Source organism: Biomphalaria glabrata, chromosome 17, assembly GCF_947242115.1.
Source record: "Biomphalaria glabrata chromosome 17, xgBioGlab47.1, whole genome shotgun sequence".
NCBI classification, from domain to species: domain Eukaryota; kingdom Metazoa; phylum Mollusca; class Gastropoda; family Planorbidae; genus Biomphalaria; species Biomphalaria glabrata.
The window spans coordinates 3,562,550-3,582,909 of NC_074727.1; the positions used below are offsets into that span (position 1 = coordinate 3,562,550).

Genomic DNA, 20,360 nt, shown 5'->3' on the forward strand with positions numbered 1-20,360 from the left:
AAGAAAACTGAATATAGGTTTCACTATTAAGTATATGCAGTGTATTATTATGCAGCATCTCATTTCCATGACATGACTGAAGGAGGCAATAGAAAGAGAGAGATGCGCTTTGAACTTTGAAAATTGAATGCTATTGAAAATGTTACAAATTATCGGTAGGTACAAACGAAGAGATTAGAGACTGGGCTATTTCAACGATTGGACCCCACGATGACGTGAACTAAAACTCGGGGCTTGCAAAGACCTTCCTGCAGGGAACATTACCAGGAAAAAAAAAGAAGAGTCGGGCAGTGAAAGCGATGGGAAGACAACATAAAAGAATGGACGTAAACTAAAACTCTATGGCTATATCTTCGGGGCTTGCAAAGACCTTCCTGCAAGGAACATAACCAGGAAAAAAAAAGAAGAAGAGGCGGGCAGTGAAAGCGATGGGAAGACAACATAAAAGAAACATAAAAGAATGGACTGGCCGGACATTCAAGGCAAAAGACAGAGAGGAATGGAGAAAGACGGTCGACAAATCTTTTACGGTGCCCCAACAGACCAAGGGATAGGTGAAGGTAAAGGCGGAGGTGTTTTATGAAATAAGGGTAAAGGGGGCATGTAAAATATCCTATTATCGAGCACTGTAATGTGAGGAGGCTCTAGGAATGTCGTAAAAGTAGCGATCGCGACAACTCACGTGCATCCCCTTGTACCAGTGTCACATCTGCCCCGACTCACCCCTGGAGTGTCCTCGCGCACGGAAACTCATCGATAACACCCAGTGTAGTCTCGGCTGGTATTTATGGACCTGGGGCCGCCCTCACTTCACCCATCCTCATCGCCTCTCTCTCTCTCAGTATCCCTCTCTCTTCCCTTCTCTCTCTCTCTCTCTCTCTTACTCTTTTTATTATTACTTCACTGGCGCGAGTTAGTCTCCAGTCACAGAGGAAGAGAGGTATGGGACGCTCTCGTATTTCCGCGTTTCATACCGCACTGTGCTCCAAAGAGCAGTAATTATTTTCCATTGTGTTGCAGAAATACTCATTATTCCCAATGTGTGTGCGCGTGAGTACTGCTAGGATCGTTTAGAGGAGAAAAGAGGCATGGATCGTCACCCCGATCGTGCACTGCAGCCTTGCGCTGCCAAAAGATGGAATATTTAACATCGAGTCATTGCGAGGATACGGTCTTTGAGAAGGGAGACAAATCAATGGCAGTTGGGCATCGTCACGGAATGACTGGATATGTTGTGATATTTCATCACTTAGAGCCTGGACAGTAATAAACTAGTGTTCACCTTCATAACAGATGTGTTAATAATGCCATTATGTGCTTAGTTAAATATGCGCAGGAGCTAACTTGGAGTTATACACATAGCTTTTTTCTTTTATAACAGTGCTGAGTAAGTATGTGTTGTTACTGCCCTTTGATCTAATTGTCTATATTTAGTAACAGAGGTCAAAAGTCTACGATTTTAATCGTTTGTGGTAATATTTATTAAGGGGATAGTTGATTTTAAAACCAGAAATTGGATTACCACCAGTTGTTGTGATAGGCACCCACACACAAATATCCAACGGACAGGGCAGAGGGTGGTCTAGCGATGACCGCTGTGGTTCCGTGTTGAACCAAGATGGCGGGTGGTGTGTTTCTTATTTATTAACGATATCAGTTGAGCGATTGCTGTACCACTAATGTGTTACATTGATTTTTTTTTCGCGCGCCTTGGTTGTGTGTGTTGAATTGTTAGACGTCTGAACACAACCAGTACTGCAGATGTGTTTGATAGGGGCAAATAGTGAACATAAAGAATAAATTCTCACCCAATGTTTACACTTTATGCTGTAAAAAAAAAAGGGGGGGGGGGAATCTTAACCCTTCGTTGTGTGGTTCATACTGTCTTGTAAGATGAGAGGGGCATCCAGTTAAGTTACGGGAGTTGGTTTCTTTCTTCTGAATCGGGTCAGAATCTGGTGTGACTTAATGTGACTTAATTAGAGAATTTTTACAACGTTTAAATGTACTCACTCTTTCTATCAGTCTGTCTGTCTGTCTGTCTGTCTGTCTGGTTGTACACGTTTCTCCCACACCTATTATCGGATCAAATAAAAGAGATGAATCAATAAAAAAAATACAAATTAATCAATTAATTACTAATAATTAATTATTTTGTTTGATACCAACAAGGGAAATTAACCATTCAGTATTCACAGATACGTCTAAATATGTAAGGTTTCGTCCAATTACATAATTGAATACGTTATTCCTTCCACACCCATTCTCTGATCAAGTTGAAACTTTAAACAATTATTTATTATATCTAACGAAACATGAATCAATTAGAAAATTAACCAATTGGTCAATTAATTGTTTTGTTGGGTTTCAAATAGCAGAAATAACTTCTACATTAAATAAATAAATTATAGATATCTTGTAGCATGCTCAGAGCGCTATGGTCCAATCTCATTTGGGGACCAGTGGAGGGAGAAGGTATCTGGGAGAAGGTTTTCCGTGCTGCCTTTAGGCGCTCAATAAACACAGCTCTGCTCGAGTCGGGTGTCGAACCTCGAACCCCCCTGCATAGGTAACCAAGCCAAGTTCAAGCCTACTTAGCCTCCCGACCACGCTTCCTAAATTATCATGTTTTAGAGATATAGTTGAAGTGTGAACTTCTTTCCCTTACATAAGTTTGTTTTGTTTTTGTTTTAAGAAAGATTTTTTTTATACATTGCTTCTTTAAAACATTATTATAAATTTGAATGATGTTCATGGGTTCGACATTTGGTGGTCTGCTTCTTAATTAGTGATTAAAACTAATTACTTGAAAGGTCTGCTGGGGGAGTGTTTGAAGTGTGAGACATTGTCAAGTAATGAATATGTCTACATCTCTTACTTGTTCTTCCTTTGACTTTGTGAGTATCTGACAGTATTTCATTGATACTATAGAGTCCGTCTAATAATGATAAGGCTTGTCTTCGAGTCCAAAGATTAGTGAGGAGTGCTGTATTTCCCGTGGCTGCGCAGTCCCAGCTGTGACCTACATATTTTGCCAAACCCAGGGCAAGCATTGCTATTGTCCGCAGGTGGTCGATTTAGATTTTCTTTTGGTCTCAAATGTGTATCCCGCGGCCTTTGTGAGTGACCTCCAGATGTCTCGTTCTGAGGCCGCATGCAACCAGGTCCTCTCTTCTATGTCAGCTAAGGCAAGTTTGGCGCCTAAGTTGGTCTTTGAAGCGTTGCCGTGGGGCGCCTCTGTTTACGTCGACCACCTTTTAGCTCACTCTTTTATTTCTGCAAGTCGGACTACAGTTACCCCACGTAACTTTAGCAGCGAAAAAAAAAGAGGGTGGAGGAAAACAAGAAATATACTCTGTATTCACCCGTCCCTAATTAGCAGGGCCGGACTTAACCATTGTGGGGCCCTATGCGGGGCCAAGTCTGGGAAGGGATATGGATAATAAGTGAAAATGGTGGTAAGACGTAGAAGTGGATTGGATTTGTACACCACGGAGGTACATCATTGGAACAAAAGTTCTATTTGTAACTTACTACGTTATTATTGAAAAGGTGTGGACATTTGTGAATAAATATTAAATTTATTTTGTTACTAAACAAAGATGTATGATAAATTATTGGGCGTGAATTAAGTTGAAATTTTACTTTTGTTCTTGATTTAGTCCATTTGCGAGCTTTGCGCTCCATGGACCCAACGCTTTGAACCACCGCCTTTTCCCCTCAAAAGTTACGGTTTGCGGGCTTTTTCAGGGCATGTAGAAGGTCAAAGTAGGAAATATAGGCACTGGAAATTTCGGCACCGATGATTTAGGACCTTGTAGATTTAGTCACCCTAAAATTTGGGCGCCAGAAAATTTAGGCACCGGAGGACGCTTAGAGCAGTGGACACCAGGTAGGTAAGTGACTTCAGACTTTGTCAGTGACAGATCTTTGTGGAGACAGCTTACCGCCCAATGGCCAAAACGCGCGGGAGAATCTTAGTTAGTAAGTTAATTGGGTAAAATTAAGGTAGCTGCTAAAGAGTGAAACAGACACCTCCCCTTTTTTTTCTCCCCCCCCCCTTCTAATGCGTATCGTTAGAAATGAACTGACGACGCTGGTAGAGGGCGCCCTGCGTGATCAGCCGACACGTGTGACTAGACCAGCGTATCGCGATCGGACAAGCGTGACGAGGAATGACCCTACGACAACGTACTGACGTGCAGATTGCGCCCGATGTGGTGATCTTCTCGAAAGGTCTGGCTATTGACCGTACCTCCGTATAGACCCGCACCATTCCAGAAGCTTTCGGGGCGCCTATATAAAGATAAGACTAGTAGAGCATTGGTTCAGTACAGAACAAAGGTTATACAGCCAGACTTTTCTTGCTACAATTGTGAAGTATTTGCAGAAGCTTTAGGGGCGCCTATATATAGAGAAGACTAGAAGAGCATTGGTTCAGTACAGTACAATGGTTATACAGCCAGACTTTTCTTGCTGCCAATTGTGCAGTATTTGCAGAAGCTTTCTGGGCGCCTAAATAAAGATAAGACTAGTAGAGCATTGGTTCAGTACAGTACAATGGTTAACAGCAAGACTTTTCTTGCTGCCAATTGTGCAGTATTTGGTTGTTAGTTTCTTGTAGTTACTAAAGTATCACGCTATTTTAAACTTAAAGTTGTCAAAGTTCTTGAAGTTGATGGTGCCTTTATTTGTCTTCGCTAGAGAGACAAAGGAGATTGACGCTATTGTAGTATTTGAATTACCCCCCTTGGAAAAGGAGTTGAAAATGAGTGATTCGTTAATGGTCAGTGAGTAATTAAATTCACTCATGAATTCAACTTAGAGCAGCGGTTCTCAACCTTTTAGCTCTGCAACTCCTTTTTACAATTTTTCACGTTGCCGCGACCCCCGGCAAAACGTCATTTGACCTCATAGGGATCGCGATCCACAGGCTGAGAACCCCTGACTTAGAGTGTTGGCGTTGCTTGAGTTATTTCGTCATCCATGCGTACTTCGTTGAGGAGGACATTTTTCAAGTTGTCATGCTTTTCTTTGTGTATATCTGAACCAAAAGTCAGTTTATCCGATCAGATAATTTGAAACAATAATAAACTGGCCCATCGCTGCTGTTTAATATGTCTATTACGTACTATTCTAGTGAACCATTTTGCCTGTGGACAAACTCAGATCCCAATCACAGACATACAAGTGCAGGAGCAGCTTATTAAAATATTCACAAATGAAGAACTTAAACCGATGTGTAGACAAGAATACCGCAAAGTCTGGTTCACAAATCATATTCAAAATGTATATCCTGCATTAAGGGTCATTCTAAAGAGGTTTTTGACTGTGTTTCTTTCTTTATATTTTGTTAAAAAAACGTGGATTCATTGCCTTAACTCTTTCTCTCCTAACAGACGATACCAGCGTTGATTCCAACAGAATGTGGTAAATAATTACGGAAAGAAAGAGTTAATGAAATTTATCACAAATAAAGAAACCGATTAGAAATTATTTTCTCGTTGAGCCGAGCATAAATACACTCATCAAATCATATCAGCCTCGGCCAAGTCATTATTTTTTATAATTTTATTTTAATTAAAAATTACAATCTAAATAAACAATCCTTCACAACTTTTTTTTTTTATTTATACGTAGCTCTTTCACTTACGGTGTCCGTTTGCGAGTTGTGACTATATTAAGAAGTCCCCGGGTCAAAAAAAGTTTGAGAATCTCTTTCATCAGCCCGTCACTCCCAGTCTAAACATTTGTTTCATTTTATCTAAAAATAACATCTCCCAATCGAAACATTTGTTTCATTTTATCTAAAAATAACATCTTAGTCACACGTGTATTGCATCAGCTTATACTGCCTATACACAAACACACATATTTCATTTAATAATAATATTATTAATTTCATTTCTATAGTGCTGAAAACAAATATAATGTGAACTCAAGGCGCTGTGTTAAATCACAGACATAAGCACGAGAGTTTATAAAAGGACAAACTAATTTACATAAAGTTTCGAACAGCTAGATCTTAATGTTCTGTAATGTAGTGAATCATGAAGTCTGACTGAGCTCAATGGAAAGCGAAATCTTAACTTTTGGTCTATGCCAACCATGGGCGTAGCCAGGATTTTTTTTCGGGGGGGGTTTTGGGGGGTGAATTTTTTTCTTCCCCCCCCCCCGACATCCCCCCCCCCCCCGCGAAATTTTTTTTTATGTATTTATGTGTGTATGTGTACATAATCTTTATTACATTCTGACCCTTCATTCTTTCGGAAGACGTTTATTGTGCCCTAGAATAGGTTCCCGACATTACCAGCAAAGGGGTCTGGGGGAGCGCTAGGAGCTCCCCCAGCGCGGGGCGAAGCCCCGCCGCCAAGCACTATTTCTGATATTGAAAACCAACAAAATGCATATTCTGAGGTATCTACAGTGCATTTTCCTGCAATTAAAAAGTTCTATTTCAAAAACCTTCTGTGCTATTCTTACTGACTTAGACCCTCCCTCGTCGTTCGGCGCATTTGCCATCAAGCTGTTTCCATAAAATTGTGGACTCCCCGCCATTAACAGCAAAGGGGTCTGGGGGAGCTCCTAGGGTTAGGCATATTCTGAGGTATCTACAGTCCATTTTAATGCTATTAAAAAGTTTTATTTCAAAAACCTAATGTGCTATTCTTACTGACTTAGACCCTCCCACGCCGTTCGGAGCATTTGCCGTCAAGCAGTTTCCATAAAAATCTGTCACTGGTAATGTCTGAAGCCTCTTCCCACCTACCATGAGGACCTCCATGAATGAGTGGCGTCATGTTGTACTAGGATATCATTGCAACTCTTCTTATGCGTAATTCATTTTGTCGGAGAACATGTCCCGCAAACCTCATGCGTCGTTCTCTCACAATCTTACTAAGGGGTCGACTCCCAGTTCTGCATAGGATTTCCTTGATTTAGAGCCGATCTCTATAACTGACTTCTAAAATCTGTCTTAGCCATCTTTGTTGAGCTACATTTAGTGTTTTTCGATTTCGGTAGATGACTATTCACTGCAGTTTATTAATGGAGCCCTGCCACTGGTAAAAATGTGTAACCTCTCTTGAATACGCTCTTGGAATTAAGTGACTGTAGTTTGCTTTAGATTTTATATCGAAAAGAGAAGTTTTATCGTCAAAATCTTCTGTTGGAGGTTTTCCACCTCAAAATGCTCTGTAGGGGGATCTTAGAGTCAAAACCATCTAGAGGGGTTTTAAACTTTAAAAAAAAAGGCATCTGTAGAAGAAACTCAAAACCCCTGATTGGCTTGGCTACGCTCAAATAATTTTAGTGTGTAATTTGCTTTTTTTTTATATTGAAGATGTATTTTTAGCACCAAACCTCTCTGAATGGGGGTTTAAACTCAAAACCCCTTTCGGCAACGCTCATAGCATTTTGAGTGCGTAATTTGCTTTTTTTCTTACACTGAAGATGGCGGGGGCTTTAAACTCAAAACCCCTTTGACTACGCTCATAGATTTTAGAGTGAGTAATTTTCTTTTATTTATATTGAAGAGGTACTTTTTAGCTTCAAACTCCACTGAAGTGGGGTTTAAACTCAAAACTGAGTCAAAACCCAGTTAGCTACGCTCATAACATTTTGAGTGCGTAATAAGCTTTTTTTTATATTAAAGAGGGGGTTTATCGTAAATTTTAGACGGGGTTTTAAAATCAAAATCTTCCTTAACTGTTCTCTTGGAATTAGGGGATTTTCGTTTGCATTTTTTTTTGTTTTGTTTTATAGAAGAGGGGGAGTTAACTGCAAAAACCCCAGGTAGGGGGTTTAAAACTCAAAACCCCTGGTAGGGGGTTTTAAACTCGAACCCCCCTGGTAGGGGTTTTTAAACTCGAACCCCCCTGGTAGGGGTTTTTAAACTCGAACCCCCTGGTAGGGGTTTTTAAACTCAAACCCCCCTGGTAGGGGTTTTTAAACTCGAACCCCACGGGTAGGGGTTTTAAACTCAAAACCCCTTTGGTTGTGCTAGGGCAAGTGATGGTTTAGTATTAAAATCTCACCTAAAATAAACAAAATCAAAGTAAAAAATCAGTCACTAAATTCCGACTCCCCCCCCCCAAGGGGGGGGGGATTTCATTTCGGGGGGGGGGGGGGTTGAACCCCAAGAACCCCCCCCCCCCCCTGGCTACGCCCATGATGCCAACCCTAAGCACTGAAAAATCCCGCAAACTCAGATCACCAGTACGATACTTAGACGATTTCACCATTGCTAATTTTGAAGAAATTCGAACATATGCCAGCAATAAATAAAGTTATCGTTTATTTCAATTACACCTACTGCGCTCGCTAAATCTCTGATTTGCTCACTTTATGCGCTTAGCCTCGTTTTCACATCCAAATTAACTCTGAGAATACCAGTTTGATTTTTGGTTATTAGATTTATATGGGAGTTAAGTGAGGGCTATTGAACTCATCCAGGCAGTCCTACTGGAAAAAAAAAAAAGAGACACTGTTTGCCATAGACACTTGCATCATGGTTGACATAGTGCACTCCTTTGGCCCAAATCGATGCCTACAACTTTTTGTTTTATCTTCTGCTAGACAATCTATAACCACTCTCTCTCCCCCACCCTCCCGCAAGTATCCCTGACTCGAAGCGCGTGTCCGAAAGGCCTAGACTTCACTAATCAATAGGACGCCATCCCTCTCCCTTTTCTCTCTCTGTCTCCTTTTCCCCCCTCTCTCTCTTTCTCTCTCTCTCTCTATTCTTCTGTCGTGCAGCGTTCCGTCCACCAAGCAAAGAGAAGAATCGATCTGCATCAACGGGGGTGGCACGGTTGGGCCACAGACCCCCCCCACTGATTATTCCATTGATGTGTGTGTTTGTCAACTTGCTTATGTTTGTATGTATACAATGTGTAATTCCATCTCCGCGTGTGTTTGGCCAACGGAAGTTACTTTATTCCAGCAATTTGAGAAACTTTGTATTTTTTATTTTCTTACACGGGAGAGTTCTCTTTCACCAGCGTGGCCACAAATCTACAGCTTAGTGTTCATATTTTAGTGAGGGGCAGAGATGGTCACGTAGTTGGGCTCTTGGCTCTTAGTTTGAGACTCGAGTTTGAATACTGTTGATATTTGGGGCTTAACCTTGGACCTGGGTGGCATTTATGAGTTCACAAAGGTCAGATCATCAGCTGGGGAAAAAAAAGGAAGGTCTTTGAGCATTGACCAGCCATCACACTTTTTTTTATTGGTGTGCCTTATCAACTTTGACCTTTCATCTTTGATTTATCAAATTTGATCTGGCATCAGTGTTGGATAAGATCTGTTAGGCCAGCTCCATCCGTTCACTTTCTGAACTACTAATTAGTGATCTGTACACTGGATCCAACTAAGATGCCATTGGCCATTCATATAAAAACAATCCCATATAATAAAATACTATTTAACCCTTAAAATGCTGAGCTGTTTTACAATTAGTGCATAAACAATGGAGGCTAAACTACCACACGCGCCTTAAGGGTTAACAGCTAGTATTTTTTGACATGAGTTGTTATCTACGAAATTTTGGAACGTCGCTTCATGTTAAACAACCCAATGGTCAAAAGTGTTCTGCCTGTTGCATTCTTTTACATTTTAAGAGGTACTGATATTATATAGCCCTCCCTTTGCAAGGGATTAAAGCGGCCACTGGGCTGCCTCTGGTGGCTCGAACACTGCTCTGAGCTAAACTCAACAACATAAATAATAGATAATCTGAAAATAGTACAATAAAATAAACAAATATTAAAAGAATACTAAGATACAAGGCGTTATAGATGGTTTACATTGTCGCGTTATAGGTAGTTTACAGTGTCGCGTTATAGATAGTTTACAGTGTCGCGTTATAGATAGTTTACAGTGTCACGTTATTGATAGTTTACAGTGTCGCGTTATAGATAGTTTACAGTGTCGCGTTATAGATAGTTTACAGTGTCACGTTATAGACAGTTTACAGTGTCACTTTATAGATAGTTTACAGTGTCATCGACATAGACTCTGTCATTCAAAGAAACGCATGCGTAATGAAGGATTATTAGCGAGTGGGGGGAGAGGGTTAAAGGGGAAATAGATAATAATATTTTAGAAGACGTTTTTGAAAGAAACGACTTTGCTTTCAATACCATTAAGGGACTACAAACATTTGGTTGTCTGGAAGCCTACAAACAATTCTCTGCCACTGGCTTCAGTCTTGGAGTCTCGAGAATTGAAGCAAGAAGAGTGGCCAGGGTGAAAGAGCGCCGAAACTAGCGCTGACCAGTGTAATTATCACTATCCGCATCATCACCAGTTATAATAATATTGCATTGAAACTAATGTTATGTCTCTTACACTTTTCTAATGTCATGTCTCTTACACCTTCCAATCGTCATGACTCTTACACCTTACAAATGTCCAGCCTGCTGCACTTACCTAATGTCATGTCTCTTACACTTTCCTGATGTCATGTCTATTAAAATTTGCCCATGTCATGTGTCTTTAACTTTCCTAATGTCATGTCTCTTACACTTTCCTAATGTCCTGTCTCTTAAAATTTGCCCATGTCATGTGTCTTTAACTTTCCTAATGTCATGTCTCTTACACTTTCCTGATGTCAAGTCTCTTACACTTTCCTGATGTCATGTCTCTTACACTTTCCTGATGTCATGTCTCTTACACTTTCCTGATGTCATGTCTCTTACACTTTCCTGATGTCATGTCTCTTACACTTTCCTGATGTCATATCTCTTACACTTTCCTGATGTCATGTCTCTTACACTTTCCTGATGTCATATCTCTTACACTTTCCTGATGTCATGTCTCTTACACTTTCCTGATGTCATATCTCTTACACTTTCCTGATGTCATGTCTCTTACACTTTCCTGATGTCATGTCTCTTACACTTTCCTGATGTCATATCTCTTACACTTTCCTGATGTCATGTCTCTTACACTTTCCTGATGTCATGTCTCTTACACTTTCCTGATGTCATATCTCTTACACTTTCCTGATGTCATGTCTCTTACACTTTCCTGATGTCATATCTCTTACACTTTCCTGATGTCATGTCTCTTACACTTTCCTGATGTCATGTCTCTTACACTTTCCTGATGTCATGTCTATTACAATTTTTAAATGTCATGTGTCTTTGACTTTCCTAAAGTCATGTCTTTTACACTTTCCTAATGTCCTGTCTTTTTAAATTTACAAATGTCATGTGTCTTTAACTTTCCTAATGTCATGTCTCTTACACTTTCCTAATGTCATGTCTCTTACACTTTCTTGATGTCATGTCTATTACAATTTTTAAATGTCATGTGTCTTTAACTTTCCTAATGTCATGTCTCTTTAACTTTCCTAATGTCATGTTTCTCACTATTTTCTAACCGTCTGCTTTCTTTCTGAAGTTACTTACCTTGAAACAGAACTTTACAATCAGGTTTTTGTTGTTTTTTTTCCTTTCAAGATTGAGCCTATGAGGTTACAATGATGGTATCCAGTTCATCGACGCACCCAATCTTGCATCATACCATAGGACAAGGTCGACCGAATCACCAGCAGCCACAGCTACGAATGTTAACCGCCATTCAACGAGTAATTCTGTCATCTTGTAATTTAACGTAAAGATTAGACAACTCTTATGATCAAAAAAAGGATGAACAGTTACTGACCTTTGTCTACTGCATAAACAATTTTCCCCACAGAAACTTGAAGACGTCGATCTATTGATGCAGCTGATGGTCTGATTCGTATCGTCTGGGGCGCTGCATACTAATATACATTTTCAAACACGATCGATCTCAAGAGTGCTACGAAAATTAGCGGGAAAGGCTGCGTCAGGCAAAAAAGTCTGGATTCTTGGGTCAAGAGGATAGTACCTTTGCCAGGTGAGGAGCCCAAGAACGGACCTCAGAGGAAAACCAGCGGCGACGCCACCATAGCTAGCACGATGACTTCCAGGCGCCCCTCTCTTCCGCCCATGCCGGATTTAAGCCACCTGACGGAGGAAGAGAGGAAGGTGATAGAGGACGTTCTCCGGCGACAGAGGGAGGAAGAGGAGAAGGAGCATGAGGTCATCAGGTCAGTATTACTTGTCATTAGTTCCGAGGTCAGTATCACGTTATTAGGTCGGAGGCTAGCTTATTAGGTAGGGGGGGGGGGGCAGTATCTCATACTATTAGGTCAAAGGTCAGTATCTAATGTTAATAGGTCGAAGGTCAGTATTGTATATCATTAGTTCGGAAGTCAGTACCACATGTTAAGAGGTTGCAGGTCAGTACCACATTTTATTTTTGGGTCGGTGGTCTAAATGTTTTAAAGTAGAAGGAAGGTCATAATCACATATTTTAAGTCTCAGGTCAGTTTGACATGTCATTAACTATGCTATTATTAACTCTTTCTCTCCGTAATTATTTACCACATTCTAGTGCAGGGGTTCTCAACCTGTGGATCGCGACCCCTTTGGGGGTCGATTGACGATTTGCCAGGGGTCGCCTAAGACCGTCGATAAATGGATTGTTTTTGTCAATTCTTCTATTGCTGTGTAAATGTGGGTGGGTGGGGGTCGCGGAAGAGTGGGGGGTTGTAAAAAGGGGTCGCCGAGTTTAAAAGGTTGAGAAATGCTGTTCTAGTGGAATCAAAGTTGGTATCGTCAGTTAGGAGAGAAGGAGTTAAGTGGATTTTTATGAAAGCTTTCAGAAAAGTGTAGGGACCTCCACAAAAATTTTGCATCGATGCCTGCACAGTCTTATTCCGGCTCTGTCATTAGTGTTGAAAATATAATAGTCTCTAGATATAGGGAGCTGTAATTCGGTGTTACATGCAACATCAACGGTATAACCAAGCAATGGTTTAACTCCTTCTCTCCTAACTGACGATACTATTGCTGATTTCGTAGTGTGTATTATAGTTTCAGATTTATGGTGAGAGAGAGTTAAGCATATAAATGTGTTTCGATAACATCTTTATAGTTTGTTTCGGGTTATTAGTAGTAGATAAACAAGCAAAATAAACACAATCCTTAAAAAAAAAACAACTAAGCTTATCTAAAAGGGAAGAACTCCGTCCTGAAAACTATATCTACCAATAATGTACTAGTTATTTCAATTATTCGATATCAAACAAAGCAATCAAATACCGATAATTAATTGACCAAATTAAGTATTTTTAGCGGAAGGGGAAAAGACGCTATTAGTTTTGTGCAAATGTCTGTCCATCTGTCCGTTCGTCCCGTTTAGATCTCGTAAACTACAAAAGATATTGAAAATCCGACATCACAATATTTTAGACCATTCAAAGTTCTGATGCAACGGCTACTTTTTTTTTTCTGAAAGCGAAAAATCTAATTTTTTAAATCAGTTATGCGAGCAGTTTTTTTAAAGAGAAAAAGCTAATTAGTATGCATTATAAGTTAGACCTAAATTAACACAAATAGTAATCTTGTAAACATCATTTTCGTGCATTTTTTTAAATTGTGTTTTTCCTTTTTTTTTTTTTTTTTTTTTTTTTTTTTTTTTTAAAAGGATTCGAATAAGAGATTGAGCCTTTTAAAAACAATTAGATCAATTATAAGACATCAGTTAAGCCAGGGGAGGCGCGGTGGCTGAGCGGTAAAGCGCTTGGTTTCCGAACCGGGGGTCCCGGGTTCGAATCCTGGTGAAGACTGAGATTTTCAACTTTGGAATCTTTGGTCCCCTCTGAGTCCACTCAGCTCTAATGGGTACCTGACATTAGTTGGGGAAAAGTAAAGGCGTTTGGTCGTTGTGCTGGCTACATGACACCCTCGTTAACTGTAGGCCACAAAAACAGATGAACTTTACATTATCTGCCCTATAGACCACAAGGTCTAAAAGGGTTCACATCTAACTTTACATTCACTTTCACCTATCCTTTGATCTGCGGGACCGTTGGGGCACTACACAAGATCTGTTAACCTTCTTTCTCCATTCTTATCTCTCATTCGTCTTTGAAATATAATTTCATTTGAAGCCTGCCTGGGTGGACCACTTCGGGGGGCCGATTTTAAGTTTGTGTTCCCACACAAACTGTCTTTTGTAACCTTGTTGTTAAGTGATTCATGTTTTGTTAGGTGCAATAAATAATTGTTTAAAGTATCAACTTGATCTGAGAATACGTCAGGGAGGAATTATTTAAGGGGACTAAACCCATCAAATTTAGCCACATCTGTGAATACTGAAGAAGTAGTTTCCCTTATTACTATAAAACAAAACAACTAACTACCAGTAATGAATAGTCTGATTGGTTACTTTTTATTATTGATTCATGTCTTGTCTCTCAATGAATAATTATGCGAAGCTTCAACTTGATCCAAGAATGGGTGTGGGAGAAATAAGATGTACACACTTTTTACCAGACAGACAGATGGAAAGATAGACAGAGTGAGTGATATAAAAAGTAAAGTTTCCCTTTCAGACCTTGCGATCTATGGGGCAGATGATGTTAAGGTCATTTGTTTCTATGGCCAACGGTTAACGAGCAGGGTGTCATGTGGCCAGCACAACGACCAACCGCCTTTACTTTCCCCGACTAAAGTCAGGGTACCCATTGGAGTTGGGTGGACTCAGGGGCGCCCAACAAATCCCGAAATTAAAAATCCCAGCCTTCACCGAGATTCGAACCCAGGACCCCAGGTTCGGAAGCCAAGCGCTTAACCACTCAGCCCCACGAGTGAGTGATATAAGCTTTGTACAAATTCTGGTTATAAAAATATTTTTTACAAATTTTGCAGTGTTTAGGCCTATTCTTAAAAGCTTCGGGGATAAAGTAGATCTGTGTACCCCCACACACGAGAAGAGTACGAGGCTAATTGAGTTAAGTGTGTGCGATAGTAAATGCGCGCGTGTGTGTGTTTGTGTGTCAAGTTGACTGTGAGCAAGGAGGAAGGACAAGCAAGCGTCTCCTCGATCAATAATTCAAGTGGTGGCCATCCTTAACTGTGTGCTTGTGTGTGTGTCAAAGTGTGTGAGTGTCCCTTTGTTGCTTTTATTATGCACGTGTGTGTACCTTTTCAGGGTGTGTGTGTTTTTTGTGTGATGTGTGTATGTTTATACTTTTCTGGGTGTGTGTGTTTTTGTGTGATGCGTGTATGTTTAACTAAAGGTCCATGTAAAACACAAGCAACAGTATACGCCATCCAAGCGTGTAAGTTATCAACAGCCTTTCAATATGTAGGGTTTTTTCTCCTAAATCTGGGTTGTTTGTTTACCCTGCATGTTATTTTTATGTCAAATTATAATTTGTACAAATATTTAAGAAAGTATCACGTTTATAATTTTGGGCCTAAAAAAAATATGACAAGTACTCTAGATCGTTTTATTTTGAGCCTTTTATTTTAGTGTATTTTTCAAGCAGTGAAGTAGCTAGGGTATAGGATACCTAGTGCGGCAGCTACTCATGATGCTCCCCCCTCCCCCCAAATAATTGAAACTAAAACGAATCATAGTAAAATAAAAAGAGAATGATACAGGGAGATTTAAAAACTAAGCGTGCAAGTTATCAACACAGAGTTTCCGTATGCAGGTGTTTTCTCCTAACTCTGGGTTTACAATGCAAGCTAAAACAGAAAGATTTAAAAACTCCTTTATCCCACTTTCGGTCAGAGTGTTACAAGGTCATCTGACGTCATCGAGAAGTACACAGATCTGTAAATGTTAATAACCTAAAAGGATGAAGCCTGCAAGTATCAATGTCTACGGATGTAGGCTAGTACATTGAGTTCGAAAATCTGTTAGAGTTAACGTAGTACTATACTGTCGAGTCTGTAAAATATAAAAAAAAAAGATTCTGAAAGGGTCACTTTATAAAACTTTTTAAACAATTTCATACGTGTGATAGTGACCCTTTAGCCCCATTTGGGTTCCGGCCCACCGGGCATTGGCCCGAACGCCCATATAGCCTGTTCGCCCCTGATAGAAGTCTGATTCATAAAACGCTGGTTGTGTGTGTGTGTTTGTGTTTCGTGTGTGAATGTTGTTCGTATTTGCATCTACAATGTTATTAGTACAGTAGTTACGCTGAGGTGGTCAATTGTAGTCAAATTGAATTTCCATTTGATTAGACCAATAAAGCTTACTATAAGCTATCCCGACAAGATCAACGTCTAATCTTTCGACTCAGGACCGGACACAACAGAATGCGACAACACATGTACCGGAAGCTCAAAATTGGAACCACTGAAATCTGCCCACGTGGAGTGTCACCAGAGAATGCCGACCACGTCCTCCAAAACTTGCTCTCTTTACCAAGAGGCCCGTACAAGACACTGGCCCCGAAACACCCCAATAGAAAGAGAACTCTATGGAGAGCTCCCTGATTTTGGAAACCACTGCGCAGTTCATCTCATGTATTGGTCTAGTCATTTGAACACTCCAACATAACAATGAGAACAAAGAAGAAGAAGAAGAAGATCCAATAAAGATTATCTTATCTTATCTTATCTTATCTTATCTTACCTAGATTTTGGCTATATTTATAAGCTCTAGATCTCGATGAAACCAGCGTATTGAGCAATAGAGCACCAAACACACGTGGGAGTGTGTGTTGCCGTAGAGATTTAGAAAACAAATCTATAAAATTTGATACAACCAGGTCTACAGCTTACATTTAACAAAGAACATAGGAAATTAACAAAGTAGCAAAATAATTAAATTTGTAGTTAAAATTTCAAATAAAGTAGTGTTTTTTATATATATATATATATATGTAAAATGTATTGTTTTTACTGAGAAAGTTTATCCTTGGTTTGATGCTCCTTACCACTTGATGCCCCCCATGCTGCCCGCACCACCAGCACATGCCTACGCCTCTGATTTCGAGCGAGTTTTGTTATCATGTTTCGAAATACAAAATACATTTGTTCGATTTGATGAGTTTTTAAACATAAGTCTAGTGACTTTTGTTGGCTTGCCTTACAAGAAATAGAATTCGAAACTAATTGTTGACTTGATCTTAAGGTCCAGTGATTCTCAAACTTTTCTTTAAAGCCAAAACATTTCAGTTTTGCGTTTTTTTTTTTTTATTGTGGTCAGCAAGTCATCATGGGGCCCAATTGGGATCCAGTTTCAAAAAACTTTTTTTTTTTTACCGCATCTTTGATCTAGGTGCCATATACATTACCGACACTTGTCAGGGTCCATGTGCCACTTCGCAACGAGACATTCTCTATTTCAATAGTTCAATGGAATCGATCCTCTAACTCTTCATTACTCATTGTACCCAGACATATCGACGGCCTGGACATCAGGGCCGGCCTGAGGTCGTTAGAGGCCCTAGGCGAAGTGAATAAGATAGCCCCCAAATAAAATAGAAAATTAAAAACTTAAGACCGAAAAACATGCAATGAATTTAAAACCGTCCAGTATCTATATCTAAATCAACAAATAAGTCAAATTCATATAGCGTCGATGGCACAGATGTACATAATGGACGATTCATGAACACCAGACTAGAAAGAACGTTTCGACTTTTCAACATAAGGATAAAAACAACAACAATGGTCTTCTAACATCTGTAGTCTAACAAGTAGATCTAAAAATTCGATGATATAAACCTTGAATCATAGTACAGACTTAGAGCGAGGCTAGTAGATATAGAGCCATAGAGTTCTGCTATTCTGCTAGAGTTCTGCTATGTTGAGAGCGAGGCTAGTAGGTATAGAGCCAGGGAGTTCTGCTATGTTGAGAACGAGGCTAGTAGATATAGAGCCATAGAGTTCTGCTATTTGAGAACGAGGCTAGTAGATATAGAGCCAGAGAGTTCTGCTATGTTGAGAACGAGGCTAGTAGATATAGAGCCATAGAGTTCTGCTATGTTGAGAACGAGGCTAGTAGATATAGAGCCATATAGTTCTGCTGTGTTGAGAACGAGGCTAGTAGATATAGAGCCAGAGAGTTCTGCTATGTTGAGAACGAGGCTAGTAGATATAGAGCCATAGAGTTCTGCTATGTTGAGAGCGAGGCTAGTAGATATAGAGCCATAGAGTTCTGCTATGTTGAGAACGAGACTAGTAGATATAGAGCCATAGAGTTCTGCTATGTTGAGAGCGAGGCTAGTAGGTATAGAGCCAGGGAGTTCTGCTATGTTGAGAACGAGGCTAGTAGATATAGAGCCATAGAGTTCTGCTGTCTGAGATTCTATCCAAGTATCGCAATTTTTCTCTATTAAAAAAAATACTTTCTTGAGTCCTGTGGGAGACCCCCTATTATCAGAGGTCTAGATAGCTGCCTAGTTTTCCTATGCCTAAAGCCTGCCCTGCGGCCATCATCGTGCCACAGGTCGGATATGACCCGCAGGCAGTAGTTTGGACATCACTGTATTATAAGTCTTTACTTAGGGACCTTCACAGCAAAGCATATTATATATTAGAAACTAAAAGCATTATTTCCAAGCAATTATCGAAAAACACAGATCTTGAGATAAATACTCAACTTTAAAAAAAAAAAAAAAGCAAGTTCACTGTGTTGGCCGAGAGCTCTAGGGAGGTTTTGCGTGCGCATGCGCTAGAGAATAAGCGCGTGTGCGTGTGTGTGTATGTGTAAGTGTGTTGGCTTTAAAGAAAAAACAAAAACTAGAAGCCTCTAACCAGCACGCTGGCTGGAATCAGGCGATGATTATTGATCAGGCTTTTGCTCTTTTTTTTTTTTCTACTTTTTATCCCATGTGCCAGGTTGGAGCCCATTCAAGTTTTCTGTTTCTCTCATATTAAGTCTTGGGTTCTCATGCGCCCTCTCTCTCTCTCTCTCTCTTTCTCTCACACGTCTCTCCTCTCGTGCTTTTTTTTTCTTCTCTCTTTTGTCTATAATGCACATACTATGACCTCCAACTTTATTTCAGTTCATTCTTCTTTCTCATATATAGTGATGCTATCTTATTTTACTATATACATGTCTATTTTTAATAGTTTGATTTCAGGGGAGTTAATCTTGCATTGCTTTCAGTTATTCTGATATCTTTTCCTTGTTATAAAAACGAAGTTTCTGACAAAAACTTTTTTTTTCTCTCTTTGGAACGCACATTAAGGAGGGGGATATATCACTATTTAAAATAATGTTTTAAAATATAGTATTTTTATTGCGAGTTACAACCCACCTAAACAAACATTTCAACACAAGAATAAAAATAAACAGATGGTATGATAATTATTAGGATATTTCAACCTCATTGTACTGCAATAATCATATCTACAATGTATAATAATAATTATAACACTAAAAAAAAAAAAAAATCAATATACATAATAGACACCTTTACTATGATCATTAGTTAATATTGCTTACTCGCCTAATAACTTCATTGATAACACAGTTTAGAACAAAGAAGATATAACAACTACATTGATCACACAGTTTAGAACAAAGAAGATATAACAACTACATTGATCATACAGTTTAGAACAAAGAAGATATAACAACTACATTGATCACACAGTTCAGAACAAAGAAGATATAACAACTACATTGATCACACAGTTTAGAACAAAGAAGATATAACAACTACATTGATCACACAGTTTAGAACATAGAAGATATAACAACTACATTGATCACACAGTTTAGAACAAAGAAGATATAACAACTACATTGATCACACAGTTTAGAACAAAGAAGATATTACAACTACTTGATCACACAGTTTAGAACAAAGAAGATATAACAACTACATTGATCACACAGTTTAGAACAAAGAAGATATAACAACTACATTGATCACACAGTTTAGAACAAAGAAGATATAACAACTACATTGATCACACAGTTTAGAACAAAGAAGATATAACAACTACATTGATCACACAGTTTAGAACAAAGAAGATATAACAACTTCATTGATCACACAGTTTAGAACAAAGAAGATATAACAACTACATTGATCACACAGTTTAGAACAAAGAAGATATAACAAATACATTGATCACACAGTTTAGAACAAAGAAGATATAACAACTACATTGATCACACAGTTTAGAACAAAGAAGATATAACAACTACATTGATCACACAGTTTAGAACAAAGAAGATATAACAACTAAATTGATCACACAGTTTAGAACAAAGAAGATAAATGTCATGAACTCTATTTTTTCAAATTATTACCTGGGATCGACGTTCAACTTGCAGGGACTTAATGCTTCGCGATGAGCAACAGTAATGTATCTCATTAGGGTCCACTTGCATTTGCTCCTTCCCCCCGCATCTGTAAAGTAAGTAAAGTTTCCCTTTCAAACCGTGCGGTCGATAGGGCAGATGATGTTAAGGTCATCCGTTGTTTTTTGTTTTTTTTTGCCAACGGTTCATCAACAGGGTGACATGTAGCCAGTGCAATTTTAATTTCCCCAACTAAATTC

General features: G+C 39.3%; 1 protein-coding gene across 1 annotated transcript in view; it reads left to right on the top strand.

The window, feature by feature from the left end:
• The first annotated feature begins 914 nt into the window (after positions 1-914).
• LOC106055885 (regulating synaptic membrane exocytosis protein 2-like) overlaps positions 915-20,360 on the top strand; it is a 126,684-nt gene continuing 107,238 nt past the window's right edge. The window contains exons 1-2 of the mRNA XM_056015929.1: positions 915-1,387; positions 11,466-12,079. Of these exons, the coding sequence (XP_055871904.1) occupies positions 11,949-12,079 (131 nt within the window). The 5' untranslated portion in view covers positions 915-1,387; positions 11,466-11,948. The remainder of the gene's footprint in view (positions 1,388-11,465; positions 12,080-20,360) is intronic.